Consider the following 14,727-nt stretch of genomic DNA (forward strand, 5'->3'; position numbering starts at 1 on the left):
GCTTATGCTCACTAGGGTCGTAGACGTGCTGGAGCCTATCCCAGCTATCTTCGGGCGAGAGGCGGGGTACACCCTGAACCGGCCGCCAGCCAATCGCAGGGCACATAGAAACAAACAACCAATCGCTCTCACATTCACACCTACGGGCAATTTAGAATCTTCAATCAACCTACCACACATGTTTTTGGCATGTGGGAGGAAACCACAGTACCTGGAGAAAACCCACGGAGGCACAGGGAGAACATGCAGAATCCACATTTGAACCCCGGTCTTCAGAACTGTGAGGCAGATGTGCTAACCAGTCTCCACCGTGCCGCCGACAGCAGTGCTATGTACAGTATAATAGCGCCTGGCTCTTGCTGTTGACAGTAACATCCGTAACCATGAAAAAGGTCGATACCTTCTGTAGTTTGAATGAAAACTGGCTGCCTTTCTCTCGCCTTCTCCTCTTTTTCACTCTGCTTTCATACTCTTTTTCATCTCCCTGCCAACAAGTCTATTTTGCTGCCGTCTTCCTGAATCAAGTTTGCGCACGCACAATAAGATGGAGCAGCCCATTGTACGAAAAGGCTCCGGGCCATAGTTTCGACACCTCCGTCGTCCTGGAACGACTTTATCCTTTTAATAAGCAACTCTCTTCTTGTAAAACTAAGACTATTTTTGTAATATAACATTTAATGACAACTTCCATCCATCCATTTTCTGAGCCGCTTCTCCTCACTAGGGTCGCGGGCGTGCTGGAGCCTATCCCAGCTGTCATCGGGCAACACCCTGAACTGGTTGCCAGCCAATCGCAGGGCACATCGAAACAAACAACCATTCGCACTCACAGTCATGCCTACGGGCAATTTAGAGTCTCCAATTAATGCATGTTTTTGGGATGTGGGAGGAAACCGGAGTGCCCGGAGAAAACCCACGCAGGCACGGGGAGAACATGCAAACTCCACACAGGCGGGGGACGGGGATTGAACCCCGCACCGCAGAACTGTGAGGCTGACGCTCTAACCAGTCGGCCACCGTGCCGCCTTAATGACAACTTAATTTTCATAATATATTGACTACAACCTTTTAATTTTTTTACAATTCAATATATATGTATATTTTTGTTAAATTTTAATTGTAAAAATCACCTTTTTCTTGTAAAATAAGGAATATTCTTAAAAAAAACAATTTAATGACAACTTTATTCTTGTAATAGTCCACATTGTTTCTGGTAAAATGACAACATTATTCATATAATACAACCCCAATTGCAATGAAGTTGGGACGTTGTGTTAAACATAAAAACAGAATACAATGATTTGCAAATCATGTTTAACAAGATATTTAATGTTCAAACATCCATCCATCCATCCATTTTCTGAGCCGCCTCTCCTCACTAGGGTCGCGGGCGTGCTGGAGCCTATCCCAGCTGTCATCGGGCAGGCGGCGGGGTACACCCTGAACTGGTTGCCAGCCAATCGCAGGGCACATACAAACAAACAACCATTTGCACTCACAGTCATGCCTACGGGCAATTTAGAGTCTCCAATGAATGCATGTTTTTGGGATGTGGGAGGAAACCGGAGTGCCCGGAGAAAACCCACGCAGGCACGGGGAGAACATGCAAACTCCACACAGGCGGGGCCGGGGATTGAACCCCGCACCTCAGAACTGTGAGGCTGACACTCTAACCAGTCGGCCACCGTGCCGCCTAATGTTCAAACAGATAAACTTTACTGTTTTTAGCAAATAATCATTAACTTGGAATTTTATGGCTGTAACACGTTCCAAAAAAGCTGGGACAGGGTCATGTTTACCACTGGGTTACATCACCTTTTCTTTTAACAACAGTCAATAAACGTTTGGGAACTGAGGACACAAATTGTTGAAGCTTTGTAGGAGGAATTCTTTCCCATTCTTGCTTGATGTACAGCTTCAGATGGTCAACAGTCCGGGGTCTCCGTTGTCGTATTTTACGTTTCATAATGCGCAACACATTTTCAATGGGAGACAGGTCTGGACTAAGTTAATGATTATTTGCTAAAAACAATAATGTTTATCAGTTGTAGTGTATGCAATTAAATATAGGTTAAACACGATTTGCAAATCATTGTATTCTGTTTTATTTATGTTTAACACAACGTCCCAACTTCATTGGAATTAGGGTTGTATAATGACATCATTCATTCTTTTAATATTTTCTTTTCATTATTGTAGTATAAGAATTATTGTAGTATAAGAATTTCCATTCCTTTTATTTATTCTCACAATATTGCAACAATATTCCTCCTAAATTAATTCTTGTAATATTCTTTTTTAAATTTGTGTAAAACTTTGACTTCATACTTGCACATGAACTACAACAAAAATATCGTATTATATATTATTTTTTTGTAAAAACTTTTTTTTCGCATAAAACCAATGTTGCAAATATTGTTTTTCTATTTTCAGCATGGCCCTAATATTCCTTTCTTGACAACAAAGGAGCCCTGTGGACCCTGCCAAGCAATGAGTTATTAAAGTTTAAAATTATGCTGATCTCTGTTTTAATGATAACATTGTGTTGTTTTACAATAAATCACAAATGCTTTCTATTGTCTTTATGATTTATGATAACATTGTGGCTACAAGCGAGATTAAAAATTTTCGGTTTTGCAGACGAAGCTTGTTTGTATAATTCCCTTAGTCGTCAACAGGGGGCAGTGTTGAATCAGTGCTGTCCCCTCGCTTGCCACACACGCACAAGGATACACAAACACACACACAGACCCGCACACAATGAGTAGCCACTCTGGAGAGCTCAGTGGAGGCGAGCTGGGTCTACAGAGGCCTGCGTGGTCAAAATACATGCTGCTGAATAAATCTGCTTCCTCTGGCAGCAAGTCAACGGACGGTAAAAGCAGAGCGAATAAGAGTCACAAGTCAAACACTGTACTGGGCAAATTGTTATTTTTTGGGAGGCTGAAACCGGTTTCACTTAGCAACATGAAATTCTGTAGGCATGTCCATGCTGAGTAGCTCCACAAAAAAAAAAAAAAAAGTCTGAAAACGTCATGCCATAATTGACACAGGAAGCCTGACATTATAGTATCAAGCAGTCATTGCCAAGGGTCAAAAGACTACTTCTGGATTCCTTGTACAATTACAACCAAAACTAGACAGATAGCAACGCTAAATTCAATTTCGTATTGAGACTAGGCAGCACGGTGGCCCACTGGTTAGAGCGTCAGCCTCACAGTTCTGCGGACCCGGGTTCAATCCCCGGCCCCGCCTGTGTGGAGTTTGCATGTTCTCCCCGTGCCTGCGTGGGTTTTCTCCGGGCACTCCGGTTTCCTCCCACATCCCAAAAACATGCATTAATTGGAGACTCTGAATTGCCCGTAGGCATGTCTGTGAGTGCGAATGGTTGTTTGTTTCTATGTGCCCTGCGATTGGCTGGCAACCAATTCAGGGTGTGCCCCGCCTCCTGCCCGATGACAGCTGGGATAGGCTCCAGCACGCCCGTGACCCTAGTGAGGAGAAGAAGCTCAGAAAATGGATGGATGGATATTGAGACTAAAAACTCCCAAAAATGCATTTCTACCAGTAGGAGCTGCCTATGAATCCCTTCATGACGGGAGCTTTATTTTAGGCAAGCTCTCACCTTGTGGCGCTGACTTATTATAGTTTTGTGTTTCATGGTGAGTTATCAAACTCAGTGCCATGCTCCGCCCACACAAAAATGTTGTGTAATTTCGCGCCATCCAACTGTCTAGTATACTTGGTTCCAGTTTGGTCGCAAACAGATGGTACTCCAGGAAGAGTTATGAGGAATTTACTTGTGAAGGACGCCTGATCCCAATAATCCGAAAACATCTGCTTCAAAGCAAGATGGCAGACTTCCTGTGCATCTTCAGGACCTTCCAGGATCTTCCGAAATTGTTTTGTGGGTCTACTCATGACACACATCCCTACCACATTTCCTGTTGCCAAGTGAAGCTGTCTTTGGGGCTTGAATTTTCAAACGCAACTTTAATTAGAGTTTCATGTTTTGGGGCGCGTCATCAAAATTCGCCGCCATGCTCCGCCCACACACAATGACGAAAATTCACATTTTTCCCCATTTATTGTTATTCATCTGTCCAGTATACAAGACTCAAAATTGGTCATAATCAGAAAAAATATCAGGGACAAGTGTGTCTTTGAAGCACATATGGAAATGGACAAATGACTCTAAAATGCCCAAATTCACACCAAAATAGCAGACTTCCTATGTCTTTCCAGGCATGTTTTTTTGTTGGGCTGCTCATGATAAACACATCTACCCAATGTTATGACGCTAAGTGAAACTGGCTTTGGGGGCTGTATTTTCGAAAAAATATTAACACGGAATCAAGACAATTTTACCACTGCGTTCTTCGGCCCAAATTATAATACTATATTAAAATGTTCCAAACAAATGCAGTGGACCTCCTCGTATTTGCGGGTCAGCACAAGTGGATTCACCTATTTAAAATTCACCTCTTTTCAATGTTTGAATTTTTTGGGGGGTAACCCCGTCTTTCTTGGAAAACGCTTATCAACGGCATATCCCCGCTTGCTGAAGAATTTTTGGGGTAAAAAAATTAAAATATATATATAATTTTTTCCCCCCAGTGCAATTATAATGGCGGTCGCGGATTTTCACTATTCACGGCGGGGCCCGGTCCCTAATTCCTGCCGATAGTGGGCGTCCACTGTATTTCCCTTACCAGGGTTGTGTGAGGTGATGACGTCGGCGAGTTGTTGCTGCTCGCCGCCGCTCTCCTTCTTGCTGCGGTCGTCCTGGTCGGCCAGCTGGTCCACCATGGCGATGACGCAGTTGAGACGCTTGGCCACGCTGGCCCAGACCCTGTCCTGCACGAGTCCAACAATCACACACTGCACACTCACTGCACTAACCAAGCAACCCATAAATCAACAGGAAGAAAACCCACACCACTCCAAACAACAAGGCAGATAGAAAATTGATCATGTGGCCAAAGTTTCGAGGGAAATCCTGTGAGACGCTCTCATAGAAAATATTTCCCAAAAAAGAAAAATTCAACAATGAAAAGCGGTTGTGCACAAACGACAAGTTGTTATTCTCATGAAAACTTCGTCATAAATCTTTTTTTAAATTCCTATAGGAGTTCCGATAAAAAATAGACAAATTCATTTATACAACGGATATGAAACCGAGGGTGTGGCTGTGATAACTAATCATATTCAACCTCGTGTTAAAGCGAACGCAGCACACACCAGCCACCGTTTTAAGCACCTCTGATTCACCGCAAATAAAGTTCAGATGTTCTTGGAGGCTTTTCCTGACATTTTTGTGGTCACGTTTTACAACACAAGCCATGATCAGTAAAGAGCTTCCACGGCATCAGAGGCATCTCACTGTTCAAAGATCGGTCAATAAAAGGTTCCAAAAGATTTCCAAGGAATACAATTTTTCAGGAAACAGTGACGACACTCATTATCAACTGGAGAAAATACATCACAGCAGTGACATTACTAAGAACCAGCATTATCAAAAAACCTTCAGGTTTCGACTCGAAAGCAAGAACATGTCAGGAAAAGCCTACTTGAACATCATAACTTTATTTGGGGTTAATCAGAGGCAATTTAAATGGTGGCAGGTGTGCACTGACTCCAATTTAAACTGAGTTTAAATTAGGGGTGTTCGATACCTTTTTCTTTCTTTTATTCCCTCTTGACTACTCACTGATACCAGATAATTATGAAGAAAGACCTTTCTTCCTTCTGACGTGCATGATGATTTGCCGATGTGTCAAACCACTGCAGTGTGGCGCCAACTACTGGCGAGGAGGACTCCCTTGGTGTCAGATTATTCTTTTTTGCCTTATGAGTACCAGATACCTTGAAATAAGGCGGGTATCGGCCTGATACTGATTCCTGGTAGTGGTACTTGCCCATCCCAAGTTTTAATGTGACTGGTTAATTGTGAACACCCCAACCCCCTAGGCCTAACCCAGTTAATCGCCGAATCAATTCTTAACCACAACCCCCGACCCTAACCCCGTAACCCATTTATTGTAACACAGGAAATGGTGTTGCTGCTCAGGACAATATAAACAATAGAATAGATTAAATATGACAAGAAGACACTTGCCCATTCCTCCTCGTCGTACTCTTTGTGGTGGGGGATGGAGTCTTCGCCTCGCCTCAGGCCCTGTGTTCCGTCTATGTTGTTGCACGACGGAGCCTCGTCGTCACCAGGGAGCGAGGGCGACACCGTCCGGATGGGACTCAGGTCTCGGTTGCCGGCCTTCTGGTTCTTGGACACGTACCCGGGCTGGGCGGTGTGCAGTGCCAACAAGGCGCACTTGACCAATTCATCCTTGAGCGTGTGGACAAATTGCTCTGTCTGCAGGCAGTAAGAGACAAGAGGCGGTGGGACGAGACAAACAGCCAACGTTACTGCGCCACTACACCCAAAAGGCAACATTGGAGGAAGCAGGACTGACAGAGTGAGATTGAGGGAGGCCTTAAAGGAAGACCGTGTAGATTCTCTGTCATTCAGCTCACGGTAATCCGCAAAGGATAAACTGAACTCTTGTTTGTTGAAGACGTTTCATCCTTGAATCCAAAAGTCGTCTTCAGTTCTAAATTTTACGTGTGGAGTCCCCCTATTTATGTCTCTGGTGGGTGTGTGCATGAGCGTTGTTGTTGCCAGGTGTGGCCAGTGAATGATCGTTTTGCCTGGCAACCGGTCTTTCACCTGCCTGGTGTCAAAATGGCTCATTATTGGCAATTTTCCCTTGCAATGAAGGAGGACATTCTCAATCTCCCCCTTTGTTTACAGAGGGCCAAATGGAACATTTTTAAGCGATCGTTTTGTATGGATTTACTTTTTACAGTATACAGGCAACTCTGAATTTGCACAATGGTCACTGCACCAGACTATTGCAATATTAGTCATTCGAACTGCTCGAAGTGCTAGAGGACTCTGCATCTTTTTGCACAATTGTCAAAAAAAAAAAAATGTACCGGGATTACCAGATAACTAGCAACTCTTTACTGCTCAGTGACTGTTTTTTTGTCAATGTCTTTATGTCTCCAAAGTGTTGTCTGTCAATTGACTGTCTGTTGTCGTACTAGAGCGGCTCCAACTACCGGAGACAAATTCCTTGTGTGTTTTTGGACATACTTGGCAAATAAAGATGATTCTGATTCTTCAATGTAGTACCACGTTGTGCTGCAACATGCCGGACAGCACTGAGGTCTACTAGAAGACATGCAGCGTAAGTGAAGGAAAAGAAGAGCAAGAAGAAGTAGAGGCAGAGAAGGTCCCCATACAAACCAACTACAGTATTATTTGTTCCCACAGAGCAGAGAGAATTAACTATATGACTGTGAGTATTGTTATTTGCTGTTTGTATGTGCTGCTCTGCAGTGTTAAAAAAGCAGTTGTTTGAAGTTTTGTAATTAACGTAACACCAATATTAATTTCTGTTAGCACGTCTACAGCGTTTTGCATTAAATGTTAGAATTTAGCTAACTGATGTTCATTATTATATGGTTTGTTTAATACTTTGGTGTTTAAACATACAATGTTTAATTATATTTTATGTGTCAGTTTTACAGTAAACTTCAATTGGGAGTGACAAAGAAACAGCTTGAATTAAGCATAACATGCCCCCTTTTTTTTTAGAGAACAGCATGAGCGAGCGTCTTTTTCATTTCCTACAAGTGATGTTATATGATAGTCTCCCATTTTGTCGAGTGAGTGAGAACAGGTGCTAACAAATACTTTAAAAACTTTAAATGTGTTCAAAGCCTGTGGGAGAGCTAAAACCACGGTGGTGTCTTGAGATATGAGTTTAACTGGTCCCGTGACCATGTTTGTAACTCAAATAATCTTTCCCTATTGAAATGAATGGAAATGCCATTAATCCGTTCCAGCTTCCCTCCCAAAACATACAAAAATATTTTTTTTAATGAGAAAAGTAGCACTCTGTAAGACTGTACTTTATAAAATCATACAGTAATGACATATTTAAAGAGTATTAAAAATAACTAAACAGAATCTTACAGTATATATATACAACCCCAATTCCAATGAAGTTGGGACGTTGTGTTAAATTAGCCTGTTCACCTGTGGGATGTTCCAAACAACTTTTTTGGAACGTGTTGCAGCATAAAATTCTAAGTTAATGATTATTTGCTAAAAACAATAAAGTTTATCAGTTTGAACATTAAATATATTGTTGGGGTTGTTGATGGCTTCTTTCGCACCCCTTTAAAACCAGGGGTCCTCTCTGTCCAGAATTTGAAAATTGCTGTCCTCAAAGGAATGTCCCTTCTTTTTTAGATGCAAGTGAACTGCTGACTCTGGACCCAAAGAGGCTGCCATCCGACATTATGCCATGTGTTTGTATAGGGGTTGTATGGTCTCTCCACTGAAGAGGTGACTGGACTGTGCACCTCCAGGGGAATTAACACACCAGAAATAGTGGGACTCTACACCTACATTTAGAACTAAAGAAACCTTTTGAATTGAAGATGAAAAGTGTGGCTGAAAAGAAGACATTCCGGCCGGTAAGCGACAACAAACAACAAACGATTCAATTACTTGGACAGGTGACATCTCCGATGAGACAGGTGACATCTCAGAGGAGCGTGCCTCCTCTGATAGCGACGTTCATAAAGGAGACACCGATGCCACTAGCCCTCCCCTCTCCCTTCTCCCGCCAGGGCGCAAGTGATAAAAGCTCTCCTGAGTCATGTCGTCGGCGATCCAATTACAGTTGATCAAACGAGAAAGCCTTCATCAGTAAGCTCCAAGGTCATTACAATTCCCAGTCTTTCTGTTATAAAACTACAACTTTGTTCTTGTAATATTTTGGAAGAACGCTCATAAAATGTAAATTTAATTCTATCTTTAAAAAAAAAAAAAAAAAGAACTACTGTGACTGAGTATTATCATAAACAGTGGTCGTGAGCATACTTTTATGTTTTGGATAAGTAACAATTAGAGCTTTTGTGATCTCTTCAAACAGCTGCTGTTAACGCAGCGACGCACGCACTGTTGTTGTTGTTGCCGGTGCATTGGAGTGATAACGTAACAACTGCTCTCCTGCCGTGTAAAAAAAAAAGGAAAAAGAAGAAAAGAAAAAAAGTGGCATTTGGCAGCGCCGCAGGATGCGTCCTCAAAATGGATCTCAAAGCGAGAAGCTTTTTTGTGAGCGAGGAAGCGCTTAAACTGCGACTTTGCGTTTCCTCTGTGCTTTTCTTTCGCTTTTACACACAAACCCACAAGACGCCACCCCGGAGACACTCTGCAACTCACTCTACCTGCATGTGCGTGATTACCGAGGAAGAAAAAGGGGCCTTTGTGGACTCCCCGAGCGGAGAAACGGGAACAAAACAGAACAAAAAACTGATATAAAAATAGCACATTTGTACGTAGCAGGAGGCTTGAAATCTCCTCCTGCAGGGTAGATTACATTACATAAGACATTATTCGCCTCAGAACACGACCAATCATTTTAATGACATACACTCGAGCTTTTCCCCAACACAACACGACTTAATCAACATTAACTACGATGGCAACTTACAGAGAGTAATGATACAGAAAGTAGGCAGTACTAATAAAATGAACGCGATAAAAAGAGGGAACGATAAAATGAATGAAAAGTACTGTGAAAAACAGGCTGGCAATTTTATGTGGGGCGAGACTAAATTTGACTGGTTGCTCCAAAGTAAGCACATTATTATTATTATTATTATTGTGATGTTATCCCCCGAAAATACTTAGGGAGAGATTAAAATGAACAGAAAATGGAATAGCAAGAGATTAAAGTTGTATGTTTACAAGAATAAAAAACAGGTAATGGTACAAGAAAAGATGGTAATTTCCCCCAAATTTAAATGTATTTTTACAAGAAGAAAAGTTATACATTTAAATAGAATAAAGTTATCATTGGTTAAAAAAAGTCATTATGGGACTAAAATCAGTCAGCAAGCCAAAACTGTGATTCAAAAGTTTTTAAACAAAACCAATTCTCCGTTTTTTTAAGTCAGATTTTGTTATATAAAAAAGTTGTATTGTCAAGTGTATATAACTTTACATTGTCAATGTTTTTGAGAAAAAAGTAATATTACAACCCCAATTCCAATGAAGTTGGGACGTTGTGTTAAACATAAATAAAAACAGAATACAATGATTTGCAAATCATGTTCAACCTATATTTAATTGAATATACTACAAAGACAAGATATTTAATGTTCAAAATGATAAAACTTTATTGTTTTAAGCAAATAATCATTAACTTAGAATTTTATGCTGCAACACGTTCCAAAAAAGCTGGGACAAGTGGCAAAAAAGACTGAGAAAGTTGAGGAATGCTCATCAAACACCTGTTAGGAACATCCCAATTGGGAACAGGTGGGTGCCATGATTGGGTATAAAAGGAGCTTCCCTGAATTGCTCAGTCATTCACAAGCAAAGATGGGGCGAGGTTCACCTCTTTGTGAACAAGTGCGTGAGAAAATAGTCGACAGTTAAAGAACAATGTTCCTCAACGTACAATTTCAAGGAATTTAGGGATTTCATCATCTACGGTCCATAATATCATCAAAAGGCTCAGAGAATCTGGAGAAATCACTGCATGTAATCGGCAAGGCCGAAAAAACAACATTGAATGCCCGTGACCTTCGATCCCTCAGGCGGCACTGCATCAAAAACCGACATCAATGTGTAAAGGATATCACCATATGGGCTAAGGAACACTTCAGAAAACCAATCTCAGTAAATACAGTTCGGCGCTACATCCGTAAGTGCAACTTGAAACTCTACTATGCAAAGCAAAAGCCATTTATCAACAACACCCAGAAACCTAAGATGGACCGATGCAAAGTGGAAAAGTGTTCTGTGGTCCGATGAATCCACATTTCAAATTGTTTTTGGAAATTGTGGACGTCGTGTCCTCCGGGCCAAAGAGGAAAAGAACCATCCGGACTGTTATGGACGCAAAGTTCAAAAGCCAGCATCTGTGATGGTATGGGGCTGTGTTCGTGCCAATGGCATGGGTAACTTACACATTTGTGAAGGCACCATTATTGCTGAAAGGTACATCCAGGTTTTGGAGAAACATATGCTGCCATCCAAGCAACATCTTTTTCATGGACGTCCCTGCTTATTTCAGCAAGACAATGCCAAACCACATTCTGCACGTGTTACAACAGCGTGGCTTCGTAGTAAAAGAGTGCGGGTACTAGACTGGCCTGCCTGCAGTCCAGACCTGTCTCCTACTGAAAATGTGTGGCGCATTATGAAGTGTAAAATACGACAACGGAGACCCCGGACTGTTGAACAGCTGAAGCAGTACACCGAGCAAGAATGGGAAAGAATTTCATCAACAAAGCTTCAACAATTAGTGTCTTCATTCCCCAAACGTTTATTGAATGTCATTAAAAGAAAAGGTGATGTAACACAGTGGTAAACATGACGCTGTCCCAGCTTTTTTGGAACGTGTTGCAGCCATAAAATTCTAAGTTCATGATTATTTGCTAAAAACAATCAAGTTTATCAGTTTGAACATTAAATATATTTTCTTTTTAGTGTATTCAATTAAATATAGGTTAAACATGATTTGCCAATCATTGTATTCTCTTTTTATTTGTTTAACACAAAGTCCCAACTTCATTGGAATTGGGGTTGTCCGAGATTAATGTAAAAATCTAAAATTATAGTAAGAATAAAATGAAAAGAACATTCACAGTGCAGATGTCTAATCACACATGGACACCCACACACACACTCGCACGCACAGACACACCCACACACACACACACACACACAAACACAAACACAAACAGACACACATTCTTGAGATTCCAATCAGAGATCTCTGTGCCCCCATGGCGGGCGCCCACTGACCATGGCAGACATTTCCTTGGCAGGTACGTGCATGTCTAATCAGGGAAGAGAGCAAAGCGAGCGCGGCATTTAACGCGGGCTGATTGGGCTCCGTTCCACGCTGGCTAAAAACAATCTCTGGCACAACAGACTGCAGTCTGACAGCAGCAGATGTCATTCATTAATTACGCTGATAAAAAAAAAAAGATGTCAGCAGCGGGCGCAATGCTCCCATCAACCGCGAGTTCGGCATCAAGTCACATTCATTCCAGAAACAAGTTGTAATATTCCAAGTAAAAAATCCTATGTTTGGAGAAAACCCATTGAAATGAAGAGTCATTATGCTCGAAGAATACACTTGTGATATTATCAGAATTAAGTTGTGGTTTTCTCCAGAAAAAAATCCTACCTTTTAAAGATCTTTTTTTCATATTCCGATTATTAATAAACCAGAGGAAAAAAGTAATAACACTAAGTGAATAAAGTTGTATTTTTGGAGAAAAAGTGTGATGTTGAGTCAGATTTTTTTATTTTAAAAAAAGTATTATTTTCAGAAAAGAATTCTCATGACATTTATTTTCATAATTAAAGTCCCTTTTTAAAGTCAAATATATTTGAGAAAAAGGTAGTAATAGTGCACCAATAAAGTTGTATTTTTTGAGAAAAAACATTTTCAGTCTTTTTTTAGACGAAAAGGTAATAATAGTCAAGGAATAAAGATGTTTGTTTTGAGAAAAATGTGTAAAATCTAAATAAAAAATGATTTTTGGGAAGAAAAAAGTAATAACAGTAAGGGAATAAAGTTGTATTTTTTTAGAACAAAATGTGTAATATTGCGATTAGTCTTATTAAAAAAATCTTAAGTCTGATTATTTTTCAAGAATAAAAAGTTGTAATATAAAGATTACAATTATAATGTTCAAGATTTTTGAATGTCCCCAAAATATGACAATATTACAAAAAATCATATGAAACTAAAGAAATGTTTTACTAGTGCAATTAGAGCAAAGTAATATTTATTTTATAAAAAAAGTCAGAATATTACCAGAATAAAGTTTAGTTTAGAAAATGTCATAGTATGAACATAGTCATATTTACCCCCCCGCCCCAAATTGTCATAATGTTATGTGAATAAAGTAAAAAAAAAAAGTCATATAATTAGAATAAAGTCCAATTTACTTAATAATACGGGAAAACTATGCGCATATGCGAATGGACCGACGACTATTGTGGGTTTCCTCACCTTGTCGGCGAGGTTCTTCAGCGCCTCCCTCAGGCCGGGAGAGGACTGCTCGTGAGCGGCGTACAGTAGTTGGTCCGCTAAGCTGCTGATGAGCGGCTGGAGGAGCCTCACACTGCTCAGAACCTCCTGAGCTTTGGCCGTGTGCTCAGGCGAGTAGTAGATACACTGGTAGGCCGTGCTGAAGCTGCAGCGACAAAACAGCAAAAAACACATTTCATCATCTTGTTCTCCACTTTCAAATGTAGTACAGTGAAGCCCCGCTTATTCACAGTTCTGCATTTGCAAATTTGCATACTCGTGTCTTTTTTGTAGCTCCTATCCTCTATTGTTCACTGAAAATCTCTGTTAATTGCCAAAAAGTTAGTCGCTGTTTTTTCATGTTTGAGATGTCCTCTGTTGTTGGCAGACATTGAACGCACCCCGTGTCATTTAGGCTAGTATTCTAGCTAATAGGATCGATGAGTCTCATGTGGAGGTGGTTTGTTTGTGTTGAATAATTTAACTAATGAACAAAGTTGTTTATGTAACATGGGTTCAAGATTGCATACATGCTAGAAGCATGCTTCTCATGCGTGGCGTGTAAAGGAAAAAGTTGTAATATTACAAGAATAAAGCTGTTTTTTTGTTGTTGTATAAATTAAGTTGTAACACTCCAGGAATGAAGTTATATACATGTTTGAAAAAACAAAGCAAAAAAAACTGTATTTATAACTTATATACAGTGAAACCTCGGTTTATGAATGACCTGGTTAAAGAACAATTTGGTTTATGAAAATATTTTTTCATCAGAAAAATTACCTCGGGTTACATACAATTTTCGGTTTAAACAGTCTTAGCAGAGCCACGGAAGGCTCAGAATTTTGTGCCGTATCTTGCGCCACAGAAACATCATAGGCTCTGTGCTTCAGGTGTCTTTTTTTTTTTGCGTAAAATGGCCACCACATCCCACAATGCTGGCGGCCATTTGAGGCTAGCGAACCCTCTGTTATTTCATCATCAGAAATTGTGTTTTCATCTTTTTCCGTATTCATTTTTAACCATACAACAATCGAAATAAGGCAGATATAACATTGTTCTGTTGCTGGAACAGATTCATTGCGTTTCCATTAATTTCAATAGAAAACATTACCTCGGTTTGCGAACGTTTCAGTTTGAGAAAGGGGTCAAATTAAATTCGTAACCCCAGGTTTCACTGTATTACACGTGGTTCAGTACCCACATATTCACCTTTTCTTTTAAATTTTTTTTTTCAAATTTGTTTCTCTTTTTTTCTATTTTGGTGTGAGGGGGGGTTACCAACCCTGAAAATGTCTTTTAAAATAAGATTGCATTTTTCAAGAAAAAAAGGTGCAAATTTTTGGAATAAAGTCAGATTTGTTTTAGAAAAGAGTTTTAATTTCATGGGAATAAAATATTCATCCATCCATTTTTTACCGCTTATCCGAGGTCGGGTCGCGGGGGCAGTAACTTTAGCAGGGACGCCCAGACTTCCCTCTCCCCAGCCACTTCATCCAGCTCTTCCGGGGGGATCCCGAGGCGTTCCCAGGCCAGCCGAAGGATGCAGTCTCTCCAGCGTGACCTGCGTCGTCCCCGGGGTCTCCTCCCGGTGGGA

At 40.7% G+C, this 14,727-nt stretch overlaps 1 protein-coding gene across 13 annotated transcripts in view; it reads right to left on the reverse strand.

Annotated features, from left to right (window-relative positions):
* Positions 1-14,727, reverse strand: part of inpp4b (inositol polyphosphate-4-phosphatase type II B) — a 157,207-nt gene that overhangs the window by 13,743 nt on the left and 128,737 nt on the right. For all 13 annotated transcript variants that reach the window (XM_061770876.1, XM_061770878.1, XM_061770879.1 and 10 more), the window contains 3 exons: positions 13,116-13,299; positions 6,119-6,373; positions 4,713-4,857 (listed from right to left, as the gene is read on the reverse strand). In XM_061770876.1, coding sequence (XP_061626860.1) covers positions 4,713-4,857; positions 6,119-6,373; positions 13,116-13,299 — 584 coding nt within the window. The remainder of the gene's footprint in view (positions 1-4,712; positions 4,858-6,118; positions 6,374-13,115; positions 13,300-14,727) is intronic.

This window comes from Phyllopteryx taeniolatus, chromosome 4, assembly GCF_024500385.1.
Source record: "Phyllopteryx taeniolatus isolate TA_2022b chromosome 4, UOR_Ptae_1.2, whole genome shotgun sequence".
In the NCBI taxonomy this organism is placed as follows: Eukaryota; Metazoa; Chordata; class Actinopteri; order Syngnathiformes; family Syngnathidae; genus Phyllopteryx; species Phyllopteryx taeniolatus.